General features: G+C 49.2%; 1 protein-coding gene across 1 annotated transcript in view; it reads left to right on the top strand.

The window, feature by feature from the left end:
* Positions 1 to 26,055, top strand: part of Crot (Carnitine O-octanoyltransferase) — a 75,138-nt gene that overhangs the window by 7,371 nt on the left and 41,712 nt on the right. Inside the window, exons 3-4 of the mRNA XM_077699264.1 lie at positions 5,161 to 5,285; positions 13,832 to 14,010. Coding sequence (XP_077555390.1) covers positions 5,161 to 5,285; positions 13,832 to 14,010 — 304 coding nt within the window. The remainder of the gene's footprint in view (positions 1 to 5,160; positions 5,286 to 13,831; positions 14,011 to 26,055) is intronic.

Here is a 26,055-nt window from a genome sequence, read left to right as displayed (position 1 = left end):
GGAAGTGGCGGGGCTCCGCGGGAGCAGACAATGTACCCATGAGGCTTTGCGCTTTTTACCGGTGACCTGCGGAGGTAGGGTAAGAGTGCTTTCGTCCTAAAAGGGGATGCAACTATATCCCAATCTTTGTCAAATTTTCTCGCAACTTACAATTAACACTTTGTATTAGTAAAGTTGAAGTAGGTTCGTTGCCCGGATTCGGTCGCGATCAGGGACCAAATAGCCGGATCTCCAGTTGGTTTGGCTTGCGGCTCAGTAGGGCGATGGTAAAGTTCTCGAAGATGGAGCCGAGTTGAAGAGTTCGAGGCGTGGTTAAGGCGAGGAATAGAAGTGAAGGCTTTATACAACTATTTATGCTAGAGTACAGACAACATTGGTAATAAAAGACAAAAAAGCTTGCGTCTGCGAATTCAACTCTTAGCTCGAAGTGCGTACAAATAACTTGAGCGACATCGGCTGGGACTAGCGTCACTAAATACGCCTTTATTTTGTTACGCTGGCCCTGCCGGTCTTCGTTTTTTGCAGTGTATAGTTCTTTCTATGAGGTGATGAGAGCTTCCCTAATTTCATCGAACGAGTTGCATATCCCGAGGCTCATTAGTTTTTCATTGGCTGTATAATGCGGAAGTCCGATGGCTGCTTTTTGGGCCGTACGCAGAATACTGTTGGCTTGTTCAATCTGTTGTTTGGTGAGGCAATGAAAAGGCAGGCTGTAAGCCAGACGGCCGACTACCAAGGCTTGCATGTAGGGCTTCTTCTTCCTTGAGGCCGGCTTTTGTTTTGGCTGGTCTTCTTACTATTTTAGCGACTTGAAGCGTCGTCCTTTTTAGATTTTCCATGGTGAGGTTTTTTCCCCTGCCGTTTTTCTGGAGAGAGACGTAGGCCACCGTATAACGACTTCATGAAGGTCGCTACATATACTTCCTGCAAATCTGTCTCACAAGTCATGCAGGAGGCACAGTTGGGCGGCAAATTTCTGGTTGACGTCAGATACGACAATTATTCTTTTGCAGCGGAAAATATACGATGCACTTAACGCAAATTAAAGACCCCCCCCCCCCCCCCCTTTTTTTTTTGCAGCTTCAGGTTATACCTCTGTCTAACGTGCCAATTTGGACGGCGTGCACTCGGCTAAAAATGTCGGGAGCAGCTGAATGGCAAAGGCGAATGACACTTTCCAATGAACGCATTTTAAGCTAAATGTGTTCCCGAAACACACTTTACCCGGGCCGACCCATCGAGTGAGTTGATCGCGTCAGCTGCGTTTAGAAAATCGGGAAAATTAAAACAGTGAACGTAGATCAATGTACATAGATCAATGTAAGTAAAGTTAAAAGTTAATTATGAATATAATTGATTTATTTTCACAAAAAGAGATACAGCAACGAAAAACAAGGAAATATCTCGCCCAACGACGTGCCAACGCCGCCTGGTGCGGTGTTGCTCCATGCTCTATGGCCGCCGTTCTCTGCGGCGTTCGCGTAGGTAGTTCGTTGGGGCTTTGTGCTCGTGTTCCCGTTTCAGTCTTTTCAGTTATAATACACGCTGTCTGATAGTTTTCCCTTGACGATAATGCTGCTGCGATTCGCTGCGCAGCGAATAACAATGAAAATATGACTGCCGGTGTTCAGTCGCCCTTTGCGGCGGTGTTTTAGGGCGCAGCCCTGTGGCGGCTTTATTTAGTGACGCTAGTGGCGGCCATCTCTGGGCTGAACCGCGGTGTCAGTGTAACCGAGGGAACGATGGCAAGGCCAACGAGTGAAAGAGAAAGCGAACGATGAAAGAAAGCAAAGGAGGAGAGTGTCACGAAATTGGGAGGGGAGGGCGGTTCGCCGTGACGGCGCGAGCCAGCCCTATCCGAAAGTGTGCGGTGGGAAAGAGGAGAGGGCGGTATGCTGTTGCCGCACCAGGCGCTCGACGGCGCGACGCTTGGCGAAAACGTGAGGGGGACGTGCGCGTGACTATGATGTGCGTTCACTTCGCGCCGCCGACGCAGAGGCTCATCATCGCTGCCGTCGGGAGAACCCACGAGTGAGTGCTGCCTCAGCGCACTGCTGCTGCGCTCAAATATCGGATTAGGGAGTTTGTAATCGCCAGCCATTTTTTTTAATGGGCCTGTTCGATTTCAGTTTTGCAGGATGTAAACACAATGAAGTGTTTACATTGTTTCTCACGTGACACAGAGGGAGATTTTCAACTAATTTTGCGGAATATTTACGCCGACTATCGTCACTGACATCACGGGGCAAGACACTTTATTTTGTCGGTTAGCAGCGCGCAGCGAAAGTGTTATTCGGGGAACCCGAATGCACTGGGCGTATGTGCACTTGAATAGGCACGTTTCACAGGGACATTAAGTTGTGCTAGGAGTTCTGAAATGGACGCCTAATTTGACGTAGCTGTTGGGAATGCACTCTGAATATGCTGGTATTCCAGTCGCAATGTCACAAATGGGGCGTGTGCAAGCTTCATTGCCAGTGTTTGGAGACAATTCAGTTATGCTTAATTGGGTGCATGATTGGCAGTCCTTATTTTGTGAGTCCACCATAAATCAGCGACTGCTCTCAGTTTTGAAATTTGAACTTGTAACGTCCTTTGTGTGGCGTACGTAAAAATTTATTCGATTAATTTAGTCGCTTAAATTACCGCCGTCGTTATTTTCCTGTTGCGCATATTTTGACGCCTGCCACGACCGAAATATTAGTACATATTATCGGTTCAACGGAAATTCTCTACACTGTAGGAATTATTTCCAGTCTCAGCTAAAACGGTTTGAAAATAACAATGTAGTCGTCTCCCGGGCTTCCTCCTATCTTTCAAACCATCCCTTCCTAAACAAATTTGAGAGAAGCGCGAAAGCTTTGTCCAGTCCAAATAGAGTTCGTCCAAGCGACAGTCAGACTTTCAACGATCATTGATCGCAAGTGAAGAACGAACCCATGCGACGATTTTTCGCGCGTTAAGTAAGCGCTTCTACGAACGATCTAAATGTATATCAATTCGGGGTTTGAGACATAAAGGTAAACTATTGTACTCCTTCTTCATAATCAATGCGTGTATTGTCTTATCTGGAACCGCTTTTTTTTCTCTCGATTTTCAAGTAACCGTTTTCACACAGTGGAATTAAGCCCGGTTTTACGCACGCGCCTTGTGTCCACAGATCTGATCAGAGCTTATTGGTCGACCAACCGGTCTATGGGGATTTACGGGTTAGTTTCTTGACAGTACGCCATCGGTCCCACGAAGAAAGCGTTCGCTTTAATTAACTCTCGACCGACCACCGTGGAATCTGAGTTTCCGCGGCGCTGTTTGTCTCCGTTGGCAGACAGCCAGTGCACATTCCTCCGTCGCACACTCAGCACGTGCCTGTTTAAGAGTCATTCTGTGCAGTGGCGAACGAAGCGGGCGCATCGACCTCCTTTTGTTTTGGCACGCGATTATCTGTGGTCAGTTTCGTCTGACTGCGGCCGGCCTTTTCGCTTGCCTTCGTGCCATGCGTGCTGTAGGCGAGGCGCGTAGTTAACTCACTGTTAGCTTATCATCTCTCTCTCAAGAGAAAAACAGAAACGTCGAAGTCCATTTGAGTGGGATGCAACGTACGTGTGATGTTACTATATGCGCATGGAGACAGGCACGCCTTATCGAAGGGCTTCGGATGAGCTTTGACCACCTGGGGCCATTGACGACCGCCGAAGTCTTGACACGTGCGTTTTCGCTTTTCGCCTCCAGCGGGAAAACAGCTGCTCGATGAGGAAAACGGCCCCAACATAACGGCCGGCCAGCCACCGTGCCTCTGGTTTATTGTTCGCCGCCCTGAAAATGAACGTTTTTCATGTCGGCCGATACCTTATCCACGGCTCACCTTACTCGATGACGGCTTCCTTTCCTGTCGCCTCACTGCGGTCGTCCTGCCACCGTTATTGACTATTAGCCTGCAGAATTTTCCTAGCCTTGTCACCGGGTCCGATAATCCGCCATAAGCGACCCCACAGGTGCAACTTTCCTTCCCGTTAATCTGTAATAAGATCAGGACATGTTCTGGGCTGTGCTGCGCATGCGCAGTGACATCTTCCTGTCGACTGCGCCAATTATATGGCCGCTAGCGCAGCCCACTGATCAAATGGCAGCTCTTATAGGACGAATGAGTTAAAAAGGTCTGTACGGGTCGCAAGATTTTAGCTAGTTCGCGGCATCAACCTGTAAGTGCTTGTTAATGAAGCACAAGTTGTAAAAAAGAGAGAGAAGACGGGCTGCTTTTGCTCAGTCGTTATCCGCCGGGACCGGATCTACCCGAGGTGATGTCTGTAACTAATAATGATGGCAAGGCAGTTCTGGCGCGCTACTTATCGACAGTGCCGTTGCGGCGCGTTTTGATAACAAGGCGTGGCCAGACTGACAATGTCCTCATTTACATGGAGACGAATTTTAAAGTATCGTGCCTATGTATGTAGTTTATTTCAAAACAAAGGCTCGCCCCGTAAGGGTAGACCGATTGCCAACATTGCATAATTATCTTACCATTGGAAACAGTATTCGTAGGCCATGATATCAGTTTTTTTTTCTACCCATGAATACGCATTCTTAATGATAAAGTCGCATTCGAAAGTGCCGTTTCTCTCGCGCAACCCACCCCCAACCGATTGGCTTTAGCGGATTGCTAGCGTGCCTGACCTGTACAACCTGTGCGTGAACAAACAAAATGTCGATACAAGATAGCCCACTTATAGCGAACCCGGTTTTAACGAAATACCGGCTATAAAGAACAAATCTTCGTTTCCCGTTACCATTTGTACACGTATATTTTCGGTTGAGATATAGTGAAAAACAGATGTAACGAAGGGATTTCAAGTTGTGTTGTTTATAAGCGGGCTGGACTTATTACCTGAAATTAAAATTCTGAAGGCCGTGGTGATAATTAATCAGGTTGGAAATTAGTGTTTACGTCATGACGGTAGTCGGCCCGGCACTCGTGAACGGCGCATCATGTTTTTATCTCCCATCAATAATTTCAGAACAACTAAAGGTCTCTACATCCGGTAAATATGTAAAGAATGGTTTACACGTGGGTTAAACAGCACAACGCGGCTACAAATAAAGCTGGGACGAATTCATTTGAATGTCCCGTCATTTCTTCTTCCTTTTCTACATTTTCTGGTGCAGTTCGTGCTGTGGCGTCAGACGACGAGTATGCGGTCACCGAGGGCCTCGCAGCGGACTTTGAAAGTGGAGTCGGCGCGCAGCTCCACGAGCGTCTCGTGGAAAGGGCGCGGCTATCGAGAAATTGGGTAAGTCGGCAGTTCCACGGCTGCTTAGGTCTCCGAAGTTTTGCAAGCCTTTGGTCGTCACCTGCGTCCGTGTATTGGCCGCTACGTGTGCCAAGAGTAGTATCTCAGATCTCAATGACGCCCGGCGACCGCCGCCAGGCCGTAGGCGTCGAAAAACGACGCATTCCGAAGCTTATATAGGGTCAGATATATATATTGCTCAGTGTTCAGACTTTCCTTTTGCATGAATGAGGCCCTTCCCATGTCCTCCGGACGCTGCCGAGCCAATATTTGTGTGGGTGCATTTTGTGCGCTCAAGTTTTATTTTTTGCCTCTCCTTGGCCATGGTGCAGGCAGGAAACAATATGTATTCTTTCATCGTGTCCTTAGCCGAAGCGGATTTCCCCCAAGGTGCTGTTCGTACAACATTCTTCGCTCGTATTTCGCTTAACTTACACGAAGAAATTTCAGTATCTGCAGTAGAGTGAGGAGCTGAGTTTTTGAAAGCGAGTTTCCGAATGACACGAAGCTTCGCCCGCGCCTTTTATGAACAGCCAGTTTTATTGAATATATATCAGATCAGTACCGTGTGTCGTCAGGGATTCACATGAGTGCATCTTAAAGTGCTGGGAATAAACTTGTTTTTTTTTTTTTTTGAAATCTACAGATTGCAGCTTTTTGTTTACAAATACCATATTACCCACGCCGTTTTTACGACAGATGTTTTTAGTGATTGCTCTCGCTTTGTGTATAGCACCGGATCATGTAACTGAAATCATCTTGTCAGATTCCACGTCGGTTATTTCGGCCCTCTTTACCTCTTCGAAGTCTCCGCTGTACGGTCACCTTTTTTTCGGGCCTGGCATCGCGTGATCTCGCGAGCCCGTTGCTATGACGACGACAAACCCTACTTCGTCAGGCTTAACAGCTAAAAAATCGCTCTTCTATCTGAGAAACAGAAGTTGTTTGTCGATTTAAACTTTAGGCGAGGGTAATAATGGGCAAATTGAAGGCGAAGTCAACAGCTTGGAACACGAAGGAAAGTTTGACATCCACCTCAATGCAGCCGTACGGCTACAAAGGAAAGCTATACAGCTTTCTCAGGAACTTCGCAGTTGAAAAAAATTCGTCCTGGTCCAGGAATTTTAGGGGCGAAGCACTTTAGGACCTCCCTTTGTCCGTGGCTTGTCCCTTGGCGTCCGTGTACACAGAGTTGCGCATGCGCGAGGAGTATTGGATTGGGATGGATTAAATTTAATTGAATCGTATCGGTTGGATTTGATTGGAATTGTATATACTGTACACACGCGTTGTCACTCATTTTCATGCTCTAGGGGGCAATGCCATGGGTGATCTACGATAAGAACGATCCCCAGTGTTTCGCCCACTCGTCATGATTCGCTTCGTGGAGATTCGTGATTTTTTTTCTTCAACTACGAAGTTTTTTACTTCGCAGAAAAGTACTCCACCTTGGGAATTTCCCCTAAATCTGGGCGATTAGCTTAGAACACGATATCGCACCGAGGGATTAGCGACGATGCTGTTTTCGCTGCTAAACGGGTGGGGGAGCAGGAGGACGCCGCCATGTTGGTCAACGCTACGTGCGGAAGCAACGTGAACACCGCAACGTAAAAATTGGAATCTCACGTGCGCCCGTGAGACTCACGTTGCGTTCTGAGCATGCGCACTGGTTACGTGTGTAAGTTCTACGTATACGTGGGTCTTCGACGTCTAATACCATGTACGAGGTAGTTCTTGATGTCGGTAACGTCGACCCGCGGCATCAAGTTCACGTCGCAAACCGCATCGCCGGCACCGTAGTCGTCACGGTCGATACCGCCGCATAGTGATAATAGGCAGTTTTAGCATATCGTTACCGTGTTTGCGTTACCGTTTACCGTGTTACCGGAAGCCTGAGTTTTCGTTTACCGCTGAAAACGGTAGGGCACGTTTTAGCGCACCGTTTGCTGTTTGCGTATTCCGGCTGCCGAGGCGCAGGTAGCGACATCTGATGAATTGATGAAAGTCTCGAATCTCGAAATCTGATGAAAGTCTCGAAGCAAATCACTCATAATTTTCTTGCTCATATCTATGTGCATTCGTTTAAAGTAACTTGAATATTTTACTTTTGAGTTAAAGCATTCACTCTAACTGTAGTTGTTTTGAGAATAGTGTAGCCATAACCTGTAGAGCTTTAAAAAAAGAGTTGGAGAGTTAGAATCAAGGCGAAATAGAATTTGCCTCCGCGCTAATTATTTAGGCAAGAAATGAGTAAAATATGTCGTAGCAATTACTCAATAACCTACACTACCTTGCCTAGCACAAGCTTGGAGGCCTAAAAGCACTTTGCGAGCTCAGAAACCTATCTGAACTATTTGAGGCGGGCAAGGCTTAGAACCAGTAGGGACGGCCATTTTGCTCACCCATCTGAGAAAAATAGTCGATTGTCGCTTTCCTGAGCATTATTTAGCAAGAAACACGTATTAAACAGCATCAAGTAAGATTACTTTATTCGGCCGCACCAAGCATAAAGCGCCGACCGCACTGCATTTTTCAATACGCGAAGGTAAACTTCGTCTGCTCAGGAAGCTCGCTGGCGACGGTAAAGCCTGTGCCGATAAGTTACCGTTCACGGTAACTCTGGCGCATGCGCAATCGACTCCCGCAAACCGGGTAAACGGTAACGCAGACGCGGTAACGATATACTAGGCAGTTTTAGCATATCGTTACCGTGTTTGCGTTACAGTTTACCGTGTTCCCGGAAGCCAGAGTTTCCGTTTACGCTGAAAACGGTAGGGCACGTTTTAGCGCACCGTTTGCTGTTTGCGTATTCCGGCCGCCGAGGCGCAGGTAGCGACATCTGATGAATTAGTCTCAAAGTAAATCACTCATAATTTTCTTGCTCATATCTATTTGCATTCGTTTAAAGTAACTTGAATATTTCACTTTTGAGGTAAAGCATTCACACTAACTGTAGTTGTTTTGAGAATAGTGTAGCCATCACCTGTAGAGCTTTAAAAAGAAAACGAGTTGGTGACGCCATCTACTGAGGAGAGTTAGAATTAAGGTGAAATAGAATTTGCCCCCGCGCTAATTATTTAGGCAAGAAATGAGTAAAATATGTCGTAGCAATTACTCAATAGCCTATACTACCTTGCCTTGCACAAGTTTGGAGGCCTAAAATCACTTTGCGAGCTTAGAAACCTATCTGAACTATTTGAGGCGGGCAAGGCTTAGAACCAGTAGGGACGGCCATTTTGCTCACCCGTCTGAGAAAAATGGTCGATTGTCGCTTTCCTGAGCATTATTTAGCAAGAAACACATAATAAACAGCATCAAGTAAGATTGCATTATTCGGCCGTACCAAGCATAAAGCGCCAACCGCACTGCATTTGCTGTAATCAATACGCGAAGGTAAACTTCGTCTGCTCAGGAAGCTCGCTCTCGGCGGTAAAGCCTGTGCCGGTAAGTTACCGTTCACGGTAACTCTCGCGCATGCGCAGTCGACTCCCGCAAACCCGGTAAACGGTAACGCAAACGCGGTAACGATATGCTAAAACTCTCTAATAGGCAGTTTTAGCATATCGTTACCGTGTTTACGTTACCGTTTACCGTGTTTGCGGGAGTAGACTGCGCAGCGCGAGAGTTAACCGCGAACGGTAACTTACCGGCACAGGCTTCACCGTCGCCAGCGCTTCCGGTAACACGGGAAACGGCAACGCAAACACGGTAACGATATGCTAAAACTGCCTATTTTCTCCGAATACCGACGCTTTTCTGTTCCACGCAGGTCATGACCATTGTTAGTTAACCACATAATAGGCAGCTTTAGCATATCGTTACCGTGTTTACGTTACCTTACCGTGTTTGCGGGAGTAGACTGCGCTGCGCGAGAGTTACCGCGAACGGTAACTTACCGGCACAGGCTTCACCAGGCAGTTTTAGCATATCCTTACCGTATTTGCGTTACCGTTTACCGTGTCACCGGAAGCGCTGGCGACGGTGAAAGCACTGCGGAAGATCGGGCCTGTGGCTCCCAGCGCGAACGCCACCGTCGGACCGACCCTCCAGCGCGCCCATTGGTGGGGGTTTCGCGAAGCCAGATAGGTGGCACATAAATAATCACTGTTATCAACCCTTTGTCCCTACCATTGTCCCTGAAGAAGAAAGTATATGACAGTTGCATCTTACCGGTACTCACCTACGGGGCAGAAACTTGGAGGCTCGCTAAGAGGGTTACACTTAAACTGAGGACGACTCCGCGTGCAATGGAACGGAAGATAAGAAGAGAGCGGAATGGGTCAGGGAACAAACGCGTGTTAAGGACATATACCCCTGTCACACGGGCACTTTCAATCGCGATTGAAGTGAATCGCGATCGAGTTTTCGAGCGCGCTGGACGCACTGGACGCTGGACACGGCACGTTTCAATCGCGATCGAGAAGTTGCACGGGGTGCACTCGTGTACGCCAGATGGCGCTAACAATGTACTTGCGGCAGGTAAAGGCAGCAGAGACGACGAAGTGGGCACAGATAATGGAAGTGAAAAAAACCCTGGAGACTTATAGGGCAGAGAAACGGGAAATTAAGAAGGAGGGATTCTATGGCAATACGAGAGGCAGTGCGTTGCTCTTCGAGGCACGGGCAGGGTGCCTAAGAACCCGGGCATACACGGGAAACTATAGACATATTGTCAGGAGCTGCACAGAGATACGGCCACCGCGGGGTGAGGGGGAAACGACGCTGGCGGAGGCTTTGGGATTTGGGGCGAGGGGGAACCTCAACTTCAAGGCCATAGAGGTGACGAAGAGGCGACTGGAATGGTGGTGGAGGAAAAGTAGGGAAGGAATGGGTACGCAGGCGGAGTAATCATGCGGACGAGAATTTAGAACAGCGAGGGGAGAAAAAACAGGGGGGGTGGGGGCGATGAGTTTAAAACAGAAAAGAGGGAGAGATGGGAGGGAGGAAGCAAATCTATAGGTTAGCTGGGAGTAGGGCAAGTAAACGTAATAAAACAGGCAAGTCGGTTGCTGACAACCGACGCCCCGATTCAAAGGGAAAGCCACTAATCATCATCATCATCGGCCAGCGTCTGGTAACTTCGCGCAGTCGTAGGTATACGTAACTATGTAAATATTACCTCACGCTTATTTGGGTAAGTTATCTGACACAACTTGTGGCGTTAGTTGAAGTTGTCACATTCTGTGACATTACTGAGCGGGGACGAGAGTATCACCGCTTTCGTTCGATCGCGCTTGGAAGCCTCGATCGCGTTTGAGAAACCAGGATTGAATTCGAGCGGGATCGAGCTCGATCGCAATTGAAACTGCCGTGTAGCAGGGGCCCGATCCGGATTGAGCTCGATCCGGATCGACTCAATCGCGATTGAAAGTGCCCGTGTGACAGGGGTATTAGTAGAAATTAAGAAGAAGAAATGGACGTGGACAGGGCATGTAATGCGAAGGCAAGAGAACCGTTGGTCATTAAAGGGACACTGAAGTGATATGTAAACATTGCGGGATTACTAGCGCAAATTGTAGTCCGGAGTCCCCAGGCCATGTTTCGACCACTCTAGACGCGTTTACGCGATTTTATTTAGTAGAAAAACTAATTCGAAAACGCTGTCCTCCTCTCTTTACGCTCGCCCATTTTCTGTGGCGTTTTCGTGTGACGTCAGGAGGGGATGAGCTGGCAATTGGCTGCGGCGCTACTGCACGGCTCCCCGGCCAACAGAGTCAGTCTGCCCAGCGTTTCGTCCGCCGGCCGCCGGCGGGTCGTCGCAGTACAGGAGGTTAAAAAAAATTGCTTGGTCGCAATTCGTTCGCTTAGTTGAAACGAAGCCAGGACACGTTTGTGAATGGAAGAATGTGCCTTTCTTTACTTGGTTTGTTTGTACACTGTATCTAGCTCCAAGTCAAGGTCGCTTCACACAAGCGCTGCACAAGCGCACATGCGACGCTTCGCTGACTGGTACGCCAGTAGAAAAATATAAGGCCTCTTGAAGGCGGGAGAAGAGTCAGCGAAGTCAATATAGGTACTAAGGAAATAAAATCAATTGATATTTTTACCGTACAGCGTAAAACTAGGGCGCGGAAGCACTTTTTTGCGCTGGGCGAACAAGCACAGCGGTCAGCAGCACGACTACGCATCTGCGAACGCTTTTACGTCTACGAAATGCAATTGCTAGACGTGAGCTGCTGTGGAAACTCGGGCGACGCTTACTGCACGAGCGCAGTACAACAAATAGTCACCTAAGCTGCTTGAAATGCCAAAACTAAATAAAAGTGTAAACCAGTTGTACAATATATACCCTATATTAGCCAGACCTTCGCATCCCGCTCCGTGGCTCAGTTGTCTGAGGCGCTAGGTATGTCACCGCAAGTGTTTTGCGAGTCACGAGTTCAAATCTCCGCGGGTACGTGCTTTTTTTTTTTTTTGTAAGTTAACTTTTTTGTTTTCCGCTGATGTTTTCTATATTGAGTTCACCTTTTTTTGGGCCGCAACGTTCATGGCTACACGAACTAGTTCACAAAACGCGCGCAGGCTGGCACTGGCGCGCTAGCGAGTTCTCGTTGGCGTGCTGTTGCCATAAGCACCGACTGCTTGCAGGCAGTGGGCACATGCCAGAATGAACAGACCCTTGGCCTGGTGCGAACACGCTTTTTACGATGCAGGCATGAGGGAGGCAAGCTCCAAATATGGGGGAAAAGCGCACGACATTTGGGCGTCTGCGGGTACGCGGAGGGCGTTCATGCACTGCGTAGGTCTCGGCTAGTGAATGCTACGACTACAAGCCGTCCTGGGAGGCTTATCTTGTGCATTTTACAGCCGACAACATGGCAGAAGCGCGGTACGATGATTACTGAGATATTGAGAATGCCCATCCAACAACGCCATTGGTTATGTTTTACAGAACCGAAACCGAAACTTGTTTGATTGCTAACCTTGGGCATCGTCCAATCACGGCGCCCCTCCTCCCAACGCCACAGCCTTAGTTGGTGCGGCCGCCGCAAACCGCGCATGGTAGTTTTTCTTCTTTCGCGCTTTGTAAAATAATTACCGATTTGTCAACCGGATAAACGATGAAAAGTGTGCTAATTTGAGCCAGTCTACGCAGTGCAAGCAAGAACGGGAGCTTGACAAATTCACTTCAGTGTCCCTTTAAGGGTAGCAGAGTGGATTTCTAGAAGAGGCAAGCGTGGCAGGGAGCGGCAGAAGGTTAGATGGGCAGATGAAATCAAGAAGTTTGCGGGGATACATTGGTCGTAGTTAGCACAGGGCCGGGATAATTGGAGAACTATGGGAGAGGCCTTAAGGACTCTCCCATAGTTCTCTCCCATAGGCCTCTCCCATAGCAGCCTATCTACGCTCACTGCAGGGCAAATTTGCCCTGCAGTGAGCGTAGATAGGCTGCTGATGCTGATGATGATGATCAACCCGAGCCAAACCTGTCCGTGCCCTCATTTCTCGGCATACAGGGGTGCCTAAAGTGACACATAATTGCACAACACGGTTCAGAAACACTTTAATTTGAGCGCGTGATAAATCTTTAGATGAACACCGTGACCGCCCCCTTGTCAGCTTCGCTAGTCAACCATCTCTGCAGGGTGCTACGTCCGAACATTGCTTTAATATGTTGCGCAATGGTCGTGTAATGACTTACCATCTTCCGCCAAATTCCAGACTTTGAAGTTGGTCCCAGCGTGCCCGCTTCATCCGTCATCAGTGGCGACAGATAAGAGCGAGCGACCTTGCTACCTCTCGCTGCGCTGCGTCCGCGTTTACATGGCTTACACGATGGCGCAGTCACATCTCGATCCAACTTCTTCCGCGTTTTCCTCTTACCCAATTAGACTGCAAAGCCACTCTTCTCCACAGCAGAGTTTCATTCATTTATTCAGCCCCTGCTGGCTCCGCGACCTCGTTTCACCTTCCGAGCGTATCGTGCGTTATACATGACACCGGCGCAACAGAAACTGGGTTCGCCTGCAAGGGCAAAGACTTTTTCTGATCGATTTATTTGTCGCTCGTTTCTTTTTTTTCTTAATTCTCCGCGCGTGTTAGTTGGGACACTCTGCAGACGCAGCGTTCCGGGTTTTTTTTTTTTTTTTTTTAGCTATTGGCATTTTGACGAAATGGTGAGAAAAACCAGAGGAACATGATTGCCGGTTTCCCCGCCTATTTATACTAAACTCATAACGAAATATCCGCTAACTTAGTAATTACTCATTTAAGGCATGGCTGAGTGAATGTATTTATTGATGGATTCATCATATGCATCCTCTTGTATACGCACTGGGTCATTACCCAAAGATGATTAGCGTTGCAATTTCTTATTAATAGCGCCGCTTAAAACAAACAGACGGAAAACAAGAGCCGTTTAACGGGACATCATCACGAACAAAGCGCCTTGTGGCATTTAATAAGCAGTTCTTGTTTTCTGTTCATTTGTTTCGTACTAGGCGGCCAGCAGTAACCAAGAGTGAAAGAGCAAATTTTCGTTTTCTCTCTTTTTTCCCCACCCCTCCTTGTCCCCATCCGCCCGCCTCCTCCTTTTGTTCCCGTAGCTGGAGCAGTGGTGGGAGGACATGGCGTACCTGTCGACGCGGACGCCGCTGGTACCGAACTCGCACATGGGCGGCACATTCGCGCTCTTCGAGGACGCCCTGACCTTCGAGGGGGGCCGCAGCCTGTGGGCCGCCCGAAACGTCTCCTACTACCTCGAGTTCTGGCTGTTGCTCAGGCAGTGAGTGGCGCCATTTCGCAGAGCATGGACGCTTTTTTTTTTTTCTGGGGGTGGCTCTGTATGCTTTTTGGAAGACTGTTTCTGATCGAGAGGGGAAAAAATGGCGGTCGATTATGAGAACGTAATGGTATTATTCAGCGTTGACGACCATTAGGGCAGCGCGCCAATACGCCGCTGCACACAAAAACAGTGACTCCACAGACAGCACAGACGTGGAGAGAACGAACTTCAGAGCGCATGCGCTGGCAGCGCCTTCTGATTTCACAAATCCCCTTCTTTCTTCTCTGTAGAATTATTGTCAGGGATCCTACTGGCAGCCCTCCTCCTTTCCGCCCTGATGTCTGAGCGTTCGATTCCGGCTTCAGGCAGGCGGCCGCATCTGCCCATCACATCGTCGTTTAAAGGGACCCAGAAAAGCCTTTGGTAAAAGTTACAAAAGGCCTCTATTGTCGCGTAGTACCAATATAGCGATGCAATGCCGTTGGAATTATTGATCTACATTCAGTATTAGCTGCGCCAGGAGCAATGAAGTGCACCTCTCCCCCCTTGCCGATCAATTCCTCCTCCCTCTCTGCTTAAGTTCCAAAGCAGCTGGGAACACTGGGAATAGCCATGTAACATCGCGACGCTCGACTTCCGTTCTCCGCTTGCTACATTCCTGCGCCTAGGCACGCGTCAATCGCTGCAGACCCGCCTTTGCCTCGGGATCGCGCAGGAAGGAGGAAGAGCAACCGGAAGCCAATGGCAGTGACGTTGCCGGCGACCGACGATCGGCCGAATCAGGGGGGGGCAGTCGCCGTTGCGTCAGCCGCGGTCGGCTCGCTGCGGCGGCGCGCTCATCGGCTGAGAAAGGCGATATTCAAAAATTGTTTACAAATTATCCGTACAACGTATGGGGCTCACACTTGGCTCAAAAATCCCCGGTTATGTGTTCTACCACCTGAATGCATTTGATTGTCACTTTCACAAAGCTTTTCTGGGTCCCTTTAAGGGTCGAACACATGGGCGGAAAAGCACGCGTCCCCGCACGCGTCCCCGCACGCGTCTCCGCCCCGAGAACAGGTTTGGCTGCCGGATGACCCGCCGCGTCTTCCACACCCGCGCGCATCCAACCTGCTTTCGATGACGTCTTTCCGCGTACGCTGGATCAGCACGGTAGGGGAACACGTGTCCGTCCGAGCAATCCGGTTTCCGACGCGGCGCGTCAAAATAGAGAGTTTTAGCAGTCCGTCTGTTACGTCGTCTACGTAGTTACCGTGTTGACCGAGACCCTACTGCGTCTGCGCGCGCGGAAGAGCGAGGAGGCGCACCGCACCGTGACGAATGCACGGGAAAGGCGAGGGCCGGCCTGCAGAACCGATCCCCCTACCGCGACGAATGCGCAAGTGCCCAGGCGTGTCCCGGTCAACATGGCAACCACGTACAATACATAACATACGGAGTGCTAATACTAGAGAGTTTTAGCATAGCGGCTCCCGTACGCTACGCTAAGGTTAGCGGGTAGCGGGACCGGACTGCGCATGCGCGCGCGGGGAGTGCGAGGAGGTTGCCCCTCAGCGGAGGGGAAGAGCGGGCATGGCGAAGGCAGGCCGCGCGGAACTAATCCACCCCACCGTGACGAATTTGCTCTCCCCAGTCGCGCCCCGCTACCCGCCGCCGTAGCGTTAGCAGACGGTGTACGCTATGCTATAGAGAGTTTTAGCATAGCGTACACCGTCTGCTAACGCTACGGCGGCGGGTAGCGGGGCGCGACTGGGGAGAGCAAATTCGTCACGGTGGGGTGGATTAGTTCCGCGCGGCCTGCCTTCGCCATGCCCGCTCTTTCCCTCCGCTGAGGGGCAACCTCCTCGCACTCCCCGCGCGCGCATGCGCAGTCCGGTCCCGCTACCCGCTAACCTTAGCGTAGCGTACGGGAGCCGCTAGTTTTAGTATAGCGTTTTAGCTGTATCGTTAACGTTTTGCGGGCCGCAATCGCGAACGGATAGCGCCTCGTTATGCTACGGTTAGCGTGCCCGCTAACGCTATGGGCGCGCTAAAGTGGTGCTTTCCGCTATACTAAAACTCTCTAGAGAATAGGGAGTTTTAGTATAGCGGAAAGCACCACTTTAGCGCGTCCATAGCGTTAGCGGGCACGCTAACCATAGCATAACGAGGCGCTATCCGTTCGCGATTGCGGCCCGCAAAACGTTAACGCTACAGCTAAAACGCTATACTAAAACTCTCTAGTTTTAGCATAGCGTGCTCCGTCCGCTAACGCTACGGCGGCGGGTAGCGGGGCGCGCCTGGGGAGAGCAAATTCGTCACGGTGGGGTGGATTAGTTCCGCGCGGCCTGCCTTCGCCATGTCCGCTCTTTCCCTCCGCTGAGGGGCAACCTCCTCGCACTCTCCGCGCGCGCATGCGCTGCGCTCCCGTACGCTACGCTAAGGTTAGCGGGTAGCGGGACCGGACTGCGCATGCGCGCGCGGAGAGTGCGAGGAGGTTGCCCCTCAGCGGAGGGAAAGAGCGGGCATGGCGAAGGCAGGCCGCGCGGAACTAATCCACCCCACCGTGACGAATTTGCTCTCCCCAGTCGCGCCCCGCTACCCGCCGCCATAGCGTTAGCGGACGGAGCACGCTATGCTAAAACTCTCTCTTATCTAGCAGGTTGGATGCGCACGGGAGATGGCGACGCGGCGGGTCATCCGGCAGCCAAACCACTTCTCGGCGCGAAGACGCAAGCGGGAACGCGTGCTTTTCCGCCGATGTGTTCGACCCTGTCGCGTTTAAACGCGTAAGGAAACGCGTCGTTCTATGCGCATATGAATGCCCTGCCCTGCTAAGGCCATGGTGGCGGGTTTGATGCCTACTGCGGCGGCCGTTTTTTTTTAGGGAGGCAGAAAACGAAAACACCCGTGTGTTAGAAAATCGCAAGGTGGTAGAATTTAACCCCTAGACCTCCAGTATACGAAGCGCCTCATAACCCAGCTTTCTTTGGCTTGTAGAACACCCAAAATTTCAAATTGACGTTTAAACGTAAGGATCTAGGCGGGCAAAGAACTCTATGCAACTTAGGTGTACGTGGCCTGGTCCCGGCAATTAAACGGTACATTAGCGGAACACCCTTCGCGTCAATGAGGATGCAGTGATCTGCCGTTGTATAACGAAGTTGCGTTTCTCGGGATGCGGTGTGGGGGAGTCGTCGGTTTCGTGGCGAACGAGGGTTACACCCTAAACAGGTGAAGCGGCCCTTCGCTTTCCTTCAGCTGTCCATGCGGGACAAACAGCGTTGCGGAGGCTGCGGGCCTGTGCCCTACCTGCTATTTCTTTCACTGGACTCAAGCCCGTTCTTCTTATCATATGTATTGGCAACCGGTGATAGCGCAGGTCGTGTATTCTCACTCTTAAAAAAAAAGTTGGGGCATTCACTAATGGAATACTAACAAGTGACTTGTACCAGTATACACTAGGTACTTAGTAACTGGAGGTAGTAAATTTAGCACTAGTCAGGGTTACTAGCAGGCAGTGAGCATCACTAGCTCCACTAGTAAAGTCCTAGCGATAGCGCTCTTCTGAGCTACATGCGTTAACTAACTGGCCATGCATAACCTAGTCATAAGCACGGCCTTAATCTATAGTGCATACTACTTCCTACACTCAGTTAATTTTCTAACCATGCAGTCGCTAGTGGCAGAGCGTATACCTACAAAACCGCGGGGTAGTAAGGTTCGTAAGGAGTTAGTAAATACGGCCGTTACTACCTTTTTACGACCTCTTTTATAAAGAGTGCTGATTACACGTGCTCTTTGTTCACGCAAGTGTGATGGCGTGGATAACTGATGTTTTGTTTTACTTATTGTTTTGGCGGATGCTCAGCCCGCGGCTGAAGCATGGTGGCAAAATGAACGAACGAGGCTCTAAAAGTGGTTTTTAGGTGGCACGTGAAAGTGCTTTCAAACCCTTACATGCGGTCTTTTTTGATGCATTTGTGGAAGTGACTAGCGGGAGTCATAAGAAAGTGCCGGGGTGTTCAAAGTGCCCCTGAAACACTACTTTCAGCGTGTGAAGTGCTTTTTAGGACACGGCGAATGAGTGCGTGCTTCGATTAAGTGGCCGCAAAATATCCGAGCTAGTACTCAGTCGGAAGATTTTTCTTCCAAGGCTGGCCATTCTCTTTGTGGGCCTGTGTGAGGTCTCAGCGGCTGTGTTGCCGCTATTTGTCGGTTTATTTTGCCATGCCGCAGTAAAAGCATTCGATGGCAACTAAAATCACCGCGACAGAAAAGCGGAGAATAAAAATAAGGACAGATTTATCCAAGGGTTGCCCGGAGAGCGTACTATTTTTCAATCGCGTAAAAACACCTGCTGCGAGGTACTGTTAGTTTCGTTTGCTCAAACAGGTGTGCATGAGATGACTAATATGATTTTGTTTTCACGAGCTTCAACTCGCGTCGAGGCATCCTTGGTCAACGCAAATGAGCGCGCAGAGACCGGTAAAATACCGCCAAACACCTGCCGCGAGGGCTCAGTGGCTAAGACGTACTGCTGAGCACGAGGGCGCGGTTGCGATTCCCGGCCGCGGCGGCCGCTTTTCTGATAGAAGCGAGAAGAAAAAAAAAGAAAAAAAGAAAAAAAAAAGACGCCCGTGTGTACGAGATTTTGGCGTACGTCGAAGATCCCCATGTGGTCCAAATTAATCAGGGGCGGCGCGCCTGATCGCCCGCGTTGCGTCGGCGCGTTAAACCCTACAATCAATCTAGAATACCGCCAAACCGGGGAACGCTCCGCGGCTATGTAAAACATCCCATGTTCACATGGGCAGTCTCAACATCGCCGCATAATTGGAGGACCGAATGTGCTTATCCACGTTCGCAAAACACTCCATGAGTGCCTTAAATCGTGTTCGTAGGATGTATCGTTCTTCATTTAGTCCAGCATGTGTGCCGTATTTTCTCTGCTTCGTATTTACGTCTCATTAACGAGTTTTACTATAGCGGAAAGCACCACTTTAGCGCGCCCATAGCGCTAAACGTCGCGTAACGAGGCGCTATTCGTTTGCGATTGCGGCGCGCAAACGTTAACGCCACAGCTAAAACGCTATACTAAAACTCTCTATTGTTCGCTGGTGTTTCCCAAGCTGCCTTAAATCGTTTGCGGCGCCTCCGTAGCCACGTTCCAATGGGCGAAACCGACAAGGGCGAATGCGACCAACGATGTTAAGCGTCGTGCTTTTATTATTATTTTTTTTTTTGTCAGGCACTTGATGACCGGGCACGAGATTGCAATCTCAATTGGTTGCCAGAAACGCGTGCCAGGTTTCCGCGAAGAACGGTTGCCGGGTACGAGTGTTCGCGATAACGAGCTGCACGTGCTTCGTTCTTCCCGTCGCTAAATGGGTCCTGCTAACGTCTTGTCATCGCGAGCGGCGCGAGAAACTTTTAAGCTCCGTCGTTGCACTGACACGTATGGCGGCCGTGCATATAGGCGACGTCGCCGGCGGGCTCGATGCATCTTCGACAGCTGTTGCCGTCGGTACCGATTGAGTTCGGAATTCCTAGGTAACAGTAAAAAAAAAAAAAAAAAAAAAAAATCCCCATAAATTTGGTCAATGGTCTACCGATTGGTAATACGCTTGGCTATTTTATTGTTTCTGAATTTTCTTTTATTTCTTTTCGCCAGTGATGTAAATTTAGACCGTTATAGCGATGTAGCGCCTTTATTTCGCCAATTCTGCATTTTCCCGCAGGACAAGGCGTAGTGCAGGGTTGGTCCACTTTCGCGATATTTTTATTCGTGGTTTCGTCGTTCTTTTCCAGGTTTTTTATTGTATTTTTGTTTTTTGGAGACGTATGAGATGCATATTTTTTTCTTTCGTCAGGTCATGTCTGTCAAATTTTTATTTATATTTTTTGTGTTTCCTGTTGTTTATACTTACGTCTGACTAATCATCTCTGCTTATATATACGTTATGACGAATAAATGTGTTTCTTCGGCCATTACCCATTTCCGTACTAATATGGGGTGGTTGCACGGTCCTGGCTGGGGGGGTATTCGGTAAAGAATGCTACGCATTAAAAACAATTCAAATCAAATTGTGGGGGCTCCACGCGCCAAAGCTACACCTAGGAGGCCCGGGATTGATTAGGTTTAACCTTTTGAGGATCTTTAACGTGCGCCGTCGTGTAAACGCAGAGGTGTTTTTTTCTATGTCCGCCACCAGTGCAAATAAAGAAAAGCCCTGCGTCCCTAACGCCTCAGCAAGTGAGGCACCGCGGCGTCGTTAGCGAATAAATTACGCGAACTCCACATATCGGGTGATCCAGTTCGTGGTGGACTTTCTCAAGCCTCGGCTCGACAATGCACGCAATGAGAGAGAGAGAGAGAGAGAGAGAGAGAGAGAGAGAGAGAGAGAGAGAGAGAGAGAGAGAGAGAGAGAGAGAGAGAGAGAGAGAGAGAGAGAGAGAGAGAGAGAGAGAGAGAGAGAGAGAGGGGGACGTTAATTAAAAAAGAGGTGTCGTAATTGTCCTAGGGTTGGTGCCCTCCTTCCAGGGCCCCAAACTCATCTGCTCCTCTCCGGGCTCCAAGAATCAAGTCCTTCCGAATCGTCCGAATCGCAAAGTCGGAGCTGGCTAGAGCTGCCTCCCATAGCGCGAACGTATTTGTTGTGGTGATTACTGAAGGCCAGATGATAGGGCAGGCTCATGTTGCATGAACAGCGTTTCCGCGTTTATTGCACACGTTTGTGTGTGTTTGAGGGAACATTTTGGATAGCCGGGATTTGTTTTGGTTAGCATTTGTGTTTGTCTCAGTGTTGGAGATTCCGCACCAGAAAGGCTCTTGTCCGGGTTTGGGGAAAATGGCTCGTGCACAACTTTGGATTGTGAGGCACCCTCCCGAGCCGCTTGGAAGGGGTTGCAGAAGGCTAGGACTGTTCCGCGCGGTTTGCGAGACCTGGCGCAGCCTGGTCGGCCCTCTCGTTTCCCTCCAGCTCCTCGTGTCCTGGAGTCCAGATAATGCGGTGGAACTGATTCGGTGTTTCCGGCCACTCCCATCGTTCCCACAGAGGCGTGGGTTCAAGGCGAGCGACCTCGTCAGTGGCCTTACACCACGTAATATTTAGAAAGTAGCCGCATTAGCACGGCAGTTCGGACCGTCGTCCACCAACCTGGCTCATCAGTACCGTTTCTATTGCTCGAAGCTCACGGAATATTCCTTCGTCATTTCTGGATTGGTGGCTATCCGAAACTATCCATTTCTCCCAGCTCACTCCCCGTTCTAAGTAGGCGGCTTTCTGGGCCTTCCATAGCACGCGCGGCCTTTTGGTTTGCCTCGCTTTTAGAATTCCTCAACACCTAGGTACTGCGGCAGTTGTCATTTATATAAGCGGCACGTTGGACTGCGTAGAATGATACTGTGTCACGCGACGAGCGCGTGACCAGCCGTGGTTGCCATTGGGAGTAGCAGCTTGCGTGAACTAAACCTGGCCTATATTTTAAGCCGATGCGGCGAATATTTCAAACAAACATATTTCTCCTCACACTCATCGTCTTACCTGATATATTAGTTTTCCCTTTCGTTGAAAAATGCTGCCGCGTCGTCACTTATACTCATTGACTGAAATGGCAAGACGATTTCAGTGCGTGAGTATGTTCTCCTTCAGTATGGGCTTGTCTGTTGTCTTTCTTTTTTCTTGCGTCTAGACAGTCGCAACATGCTGAAGGCGGCTTCAGAAATTATGCAAGAATACAGAAATGCACGGCCGAAAAATCGGCGCCAGAAGTCGTGGTAGAGACCGGCCATTTTGCATGTAAGATTCTTTGGAAATTCGCGATGTACTTCCATACCTACCTCCCTTACACAGTCTCGGTACGCGAAACAATGTGTTGAAATCCCCCTATTCACATGTACATCGCCGTTATCACGACGTTGGGAAAAGTTCCTCGGAAAGCTTAAGCCTAAATTACCGCCCGCATTACTCACGGAAAGCTGCGTGCATTCATTTAGAGAGAGAGAGAGAGAGAGAGAGGGAGAGAGAGCACGGAAGGTGCTTCCAAATAGCACACAGTTACAAATCCAATTCATGGGAGCGGCTGTCAGGAAGTCGGTAACACGTAAGTGTAGCTCGTGTGCGGAGGCCGGCCGGCAGGCGAGCGGGTTGCACGGCCGTGATGACATTCATCAAGGTCAAGGTTACGTCAGGGGGAGATGCCAGAAGCACTCTCTACGCGGTGGGAAGGTCGCCGTTGCGTGTCCAGCAATTGTGTGTCTGGAACTTGGCCACGGCTGGCGCGAGAAGTAAGAAAAGGGGGAGGGTAGCTTATATCTTGTGCCGCCAAACGCTCAGCCGAGCATAAAGCGCCAGTCGGTGAAAGTTGCCACCACGGGCTCGTATATCGTCGGATGGGGAGTGTTTATGTTTGTGCTGTTGCACATAATCGAAGTTTTTCTTTCGCTACGCCACAAGATAAAGCAGGTGATATCAACATGAGCCTTATCTGGTACATGCGCGAGCATCGCGCAATTGGGGTGGCTGGCGGTGTGTGATACTAAGTTTAGGGGGCTGACGTGCGTATATGTGTTGATGGATCTCGCTTTAGGTTTTCTTTTTCTTATCACGTTATTTGTTTCCATATTGTGCCTCGCAATCTTTGTGGCGATATACCGCGCAGCTGTCGAGCTTCAGTCGAACATCGTCTTGATGCGAAAACTGCCCACACGTATTTGCCCTTATATCACCTTACACACAGGCGTTTTCTTTCTTTATTTTCCTTCATCTCTCTTTCTTTAAAATTACCGATTCACAGCAGCCTAGTGGCATCGGGCATTTTCTTTCTGGGGTGGGTTTGTCGTGGAACCACTGTTCTTTTTTGCTGGAGCAAGTAAACGAGCAGTTTGACCTCGCGTAGGTTTTCCTCGTTTCTTGTTATTTCGCGTGCGTGTTTTCCCACGTGCCTAGGAGGAAAACAACGCGTACTGCAAGCCGGCGATTTGCACGTGACTGGAGAACAGCCGTGTATGTTCCGAGGGCAGCGACCCGTGAGCACAAAGCCAAGGACATACGGGAAACCGTGAACTTCGTTTTATGTACGGCCGTCATTTTTGTGCGCTTTCTTTTCTGCCCTCGACGCAGAGACGTTAGCGGGCGACCTCGGCTACTGCGAAATATAGCCCTTCTCGGCCGCAAAAAGGAAGAGAGAGAGAGAGAGACGCTTGTTATGAGCAGTGAGAATGCTCCTCGTGCACCTACGTCATTACTCCTCTTTTCTATCTTTTCGAAGAGAGGATTGACAACCCTTATTTTAATGGAGTACAGTGCAAGTGCAACGCCATGAGTACAGCTGACAGCTTCAGTGTTAAAAAAAATGGTGGTGGAGGGGGAGGTGTACATACATAAAACCCCGAATGCAACTCCCGAAGTGTAGCATCTCCTTTTGTTTTGCGCCATACTTAGACTTCTTCTTGCTCCCCTTTTAAGGCAAAAAATTTGCCTGCCGGTCATTCGAATGAGTCGGTAATGTTACTGGTGAGCGTGCTGATAAGGGCCCAGGTTTTTTGACCCACTCGGAACTGAGCATAAGTGATTGGAGAAGGGAAGGGGTTGTAAAGCCGAGAGGAAAGGAGAAAATGCTATGTATGGAAGGTGAGGGGACTAAAGGAGGGGAAAAAAGGAGGATGAAAGAAGGGTAGTGGGAAGGGGTAGGGGAGCGGGAGCGGGAGACCCAGTATGGAATGATGGAGCGGATGCGGGGGAGTGCGATTGGAATATGGAAGCGGCAAGGATGGAGGAGAGCGGACAGAGGGAGAAGGAAGAGGATGCAAAAATTGTAGCTATGAGGGTGGGATCAGGGGAGGGTGGGGAAGATGGGAAAATTGTGTGGCAGAAAGGGGTCTAGGAGCACTCGGAATTGCGCGAAGGGGAGGGGATAATGGGGAGATGTGAAGAGAGTTGGTGATAGGAGGAAGTGAGGAAGCCGAGAAGAAGAATGTAGCAGGATGTGGAAGGGGAGGACAGGAGTGAGAGCGAAAAAGGAGGGGCTGGTTATGAAAGGTTTAACAGAAAGGGTGGGGTCTAGGATATGATTAACATAATTACAACCGGGTCTTCTACACCAGCCATCTGCATTGTCTGATTGATTTTACTTTCGTTATTGCTAACCGATTTTAGTGTTTACATTTTCATCTCTCATTTAGTGTTGCATTTCATTTAGTGCTTACATTTTCAAGGCATGGGCTGGTCACGTAATGGGAATGAGGGACAGGTGGACCATCCGTTTGACAGAGTGGCTGCCAATAACCGCAAATGGAGGGTCGGCCGAGAACTCGTTGGCAAGATGAGCTACGAAAATTTTGTGGAAAAACATGGACTCGACTAAAACTCGATAGGCGTGGCTGGAAATCTTTGGGAGAGGCTTTCGTCCTGCAGTGGACACAAACAGCCTCATGATAAGGATGATTTTCATTTCTCTCATATATAATAACCACTTTCTTGGCACTCTTTGTCCCAGTTGGCCTTGCGCCATTAACATCCAACCATCATCATCATCAGGATATTGGTGGTTGGTGAGGGGAGGGGGCGAGTCAAATGTGTAAATAAAAAAATATTAGTTGGAAGGGAGTGAATTAATGAAGGAAAAGAAGGAGGGGGTGGTGAAGGGATTGGAGGAGGGAGAGGATAAAAGGGAAGGGTGAGAGAGAGGAGGAACAGAGACGTAAGAAGAGTTGATATGTGGGAGGAGAATTAAGGATGGTTAAGGAAAATGAGCGAGGGAGGAAAATGAGTGAGCATGAGGGGGAAAGGAAGAAGGAAAATACATGAAGAAGCAGAAAGGTGTAGGACAGAAAGAATTGGGGAAGAAAGGGTAAGGGGCCAATGGTGAAGGGGAATTTGACAAGGGAGAGGGAGAGTGGGGATGGGAAAAGAGAGTAGGGTAGAGAAGGTAGGATCGAGTCGGTTGGGGGGAAAGATGGAGGAGGAGAGAGAGAGAAAGGACGGCAACTTGAGGAGGGACAGGGCAGAAGAGCCTGAGGGGGGAGGTGAAACGAGAACGCTTAACTCTTTCGGGACCGCTCCATAGGCCATCGATCACATAGGATCGATGGTTTCGCGAGCCTGCAGAATACAAACTTTCGCTCGATGGAACACCTAGCGACATCTAGGAGATAGTTTGAAAACTGGAGTTTTCTCTTTTGGGAAGTTTCTTTTTTTATCGCCAGGCGGCAACGCGTCAGATATTTTATTCTGACGGGCAGTGGCTTCGAATGTAAACAAACATGGCGTCATACTCGTGCGAGCGCGATAAGAAATCCGCTTCGTCTCGGCTCGCATATCTTCGCCTTATACTGTGGATTTTAACGATGAGAGTGGCAGTGAAGAGTCGAAATACGGCTTTAGAGATCGGATTTCAGCTCGAGTGAGGATTCGGGTGTCGATCAGCCTGGAACATCAAATCGCGCTCAAAGGTGGGTGTTGGTTTCGGTTTCAATTGGCTCTGGAGTAGGTATGCGCGCTCGAACTATGCTCTGGCTGGTTTATATTTATTCGCTAGGGTGTTAACTACCTATGGTGGTGATCTCCTGCCACCAGCGCAGAAACGGATCAAGTTTTCGCCGAGACAAGAGCCCGGCGTGTACCTGGGCGACGACGTAGCCATGGCCCGAGTGCCAAAGAGATCACACACGAAACAAAAAACCAGTTACACCTAGCCGCATCAAACTTTTTCAATGAAGAAACAAAGCATTGTGTTAGATTTTGTATATCCTGAAATAATTTTATTCTTTTGTAATATTTTTATATTTACGCTTTTTTCTATCTTTTTCTGTAGTTTTTTTACGAAGTTCTTAGTTTCAGATTTTTTAATGGTTCTATCGTCAGTGTTGAAGTAAAACTTGGTATTTTATGTAAAAGAACATATAATTAGCTGCATTTTGGTATATGCTAAGGCAGGATGGTGCCTTTGCTTTATGTAAAAAAAAAAATTTGTACCGAGAGCTCCCTTTTTTCATCCATTTTTCCGGCGGTCCCGAAAGAGCATGCAATGGATGGCAGAAGCGATATTGTCTTATGACAT

This window comes from Haemaphysalis longicornis, unplaced genomic scaffold, assembly GCF_048455015.1.
Source record: "Haemaphysalis longicornis isolate Haplotype H1 unplaced genomic scaffold, Haemaphysalis longicornis Haplotype H1 scaffold_2, whole genome shotgun sequence".
In the NCBI taxonomy this organism is placed as follows: domain Eukaryota; kingdom Metazoa; phylum Arthropoda; class Arachnida; order Ixodida; family Ixodidae; genus Haemaphysalis; species Haemaphysalis longicornis.
The sequence above is the reverse complement of the archived record's forward strand: the minus strand, read 5'-3'. Positions and strand labels throughout refer to the sequence as shown.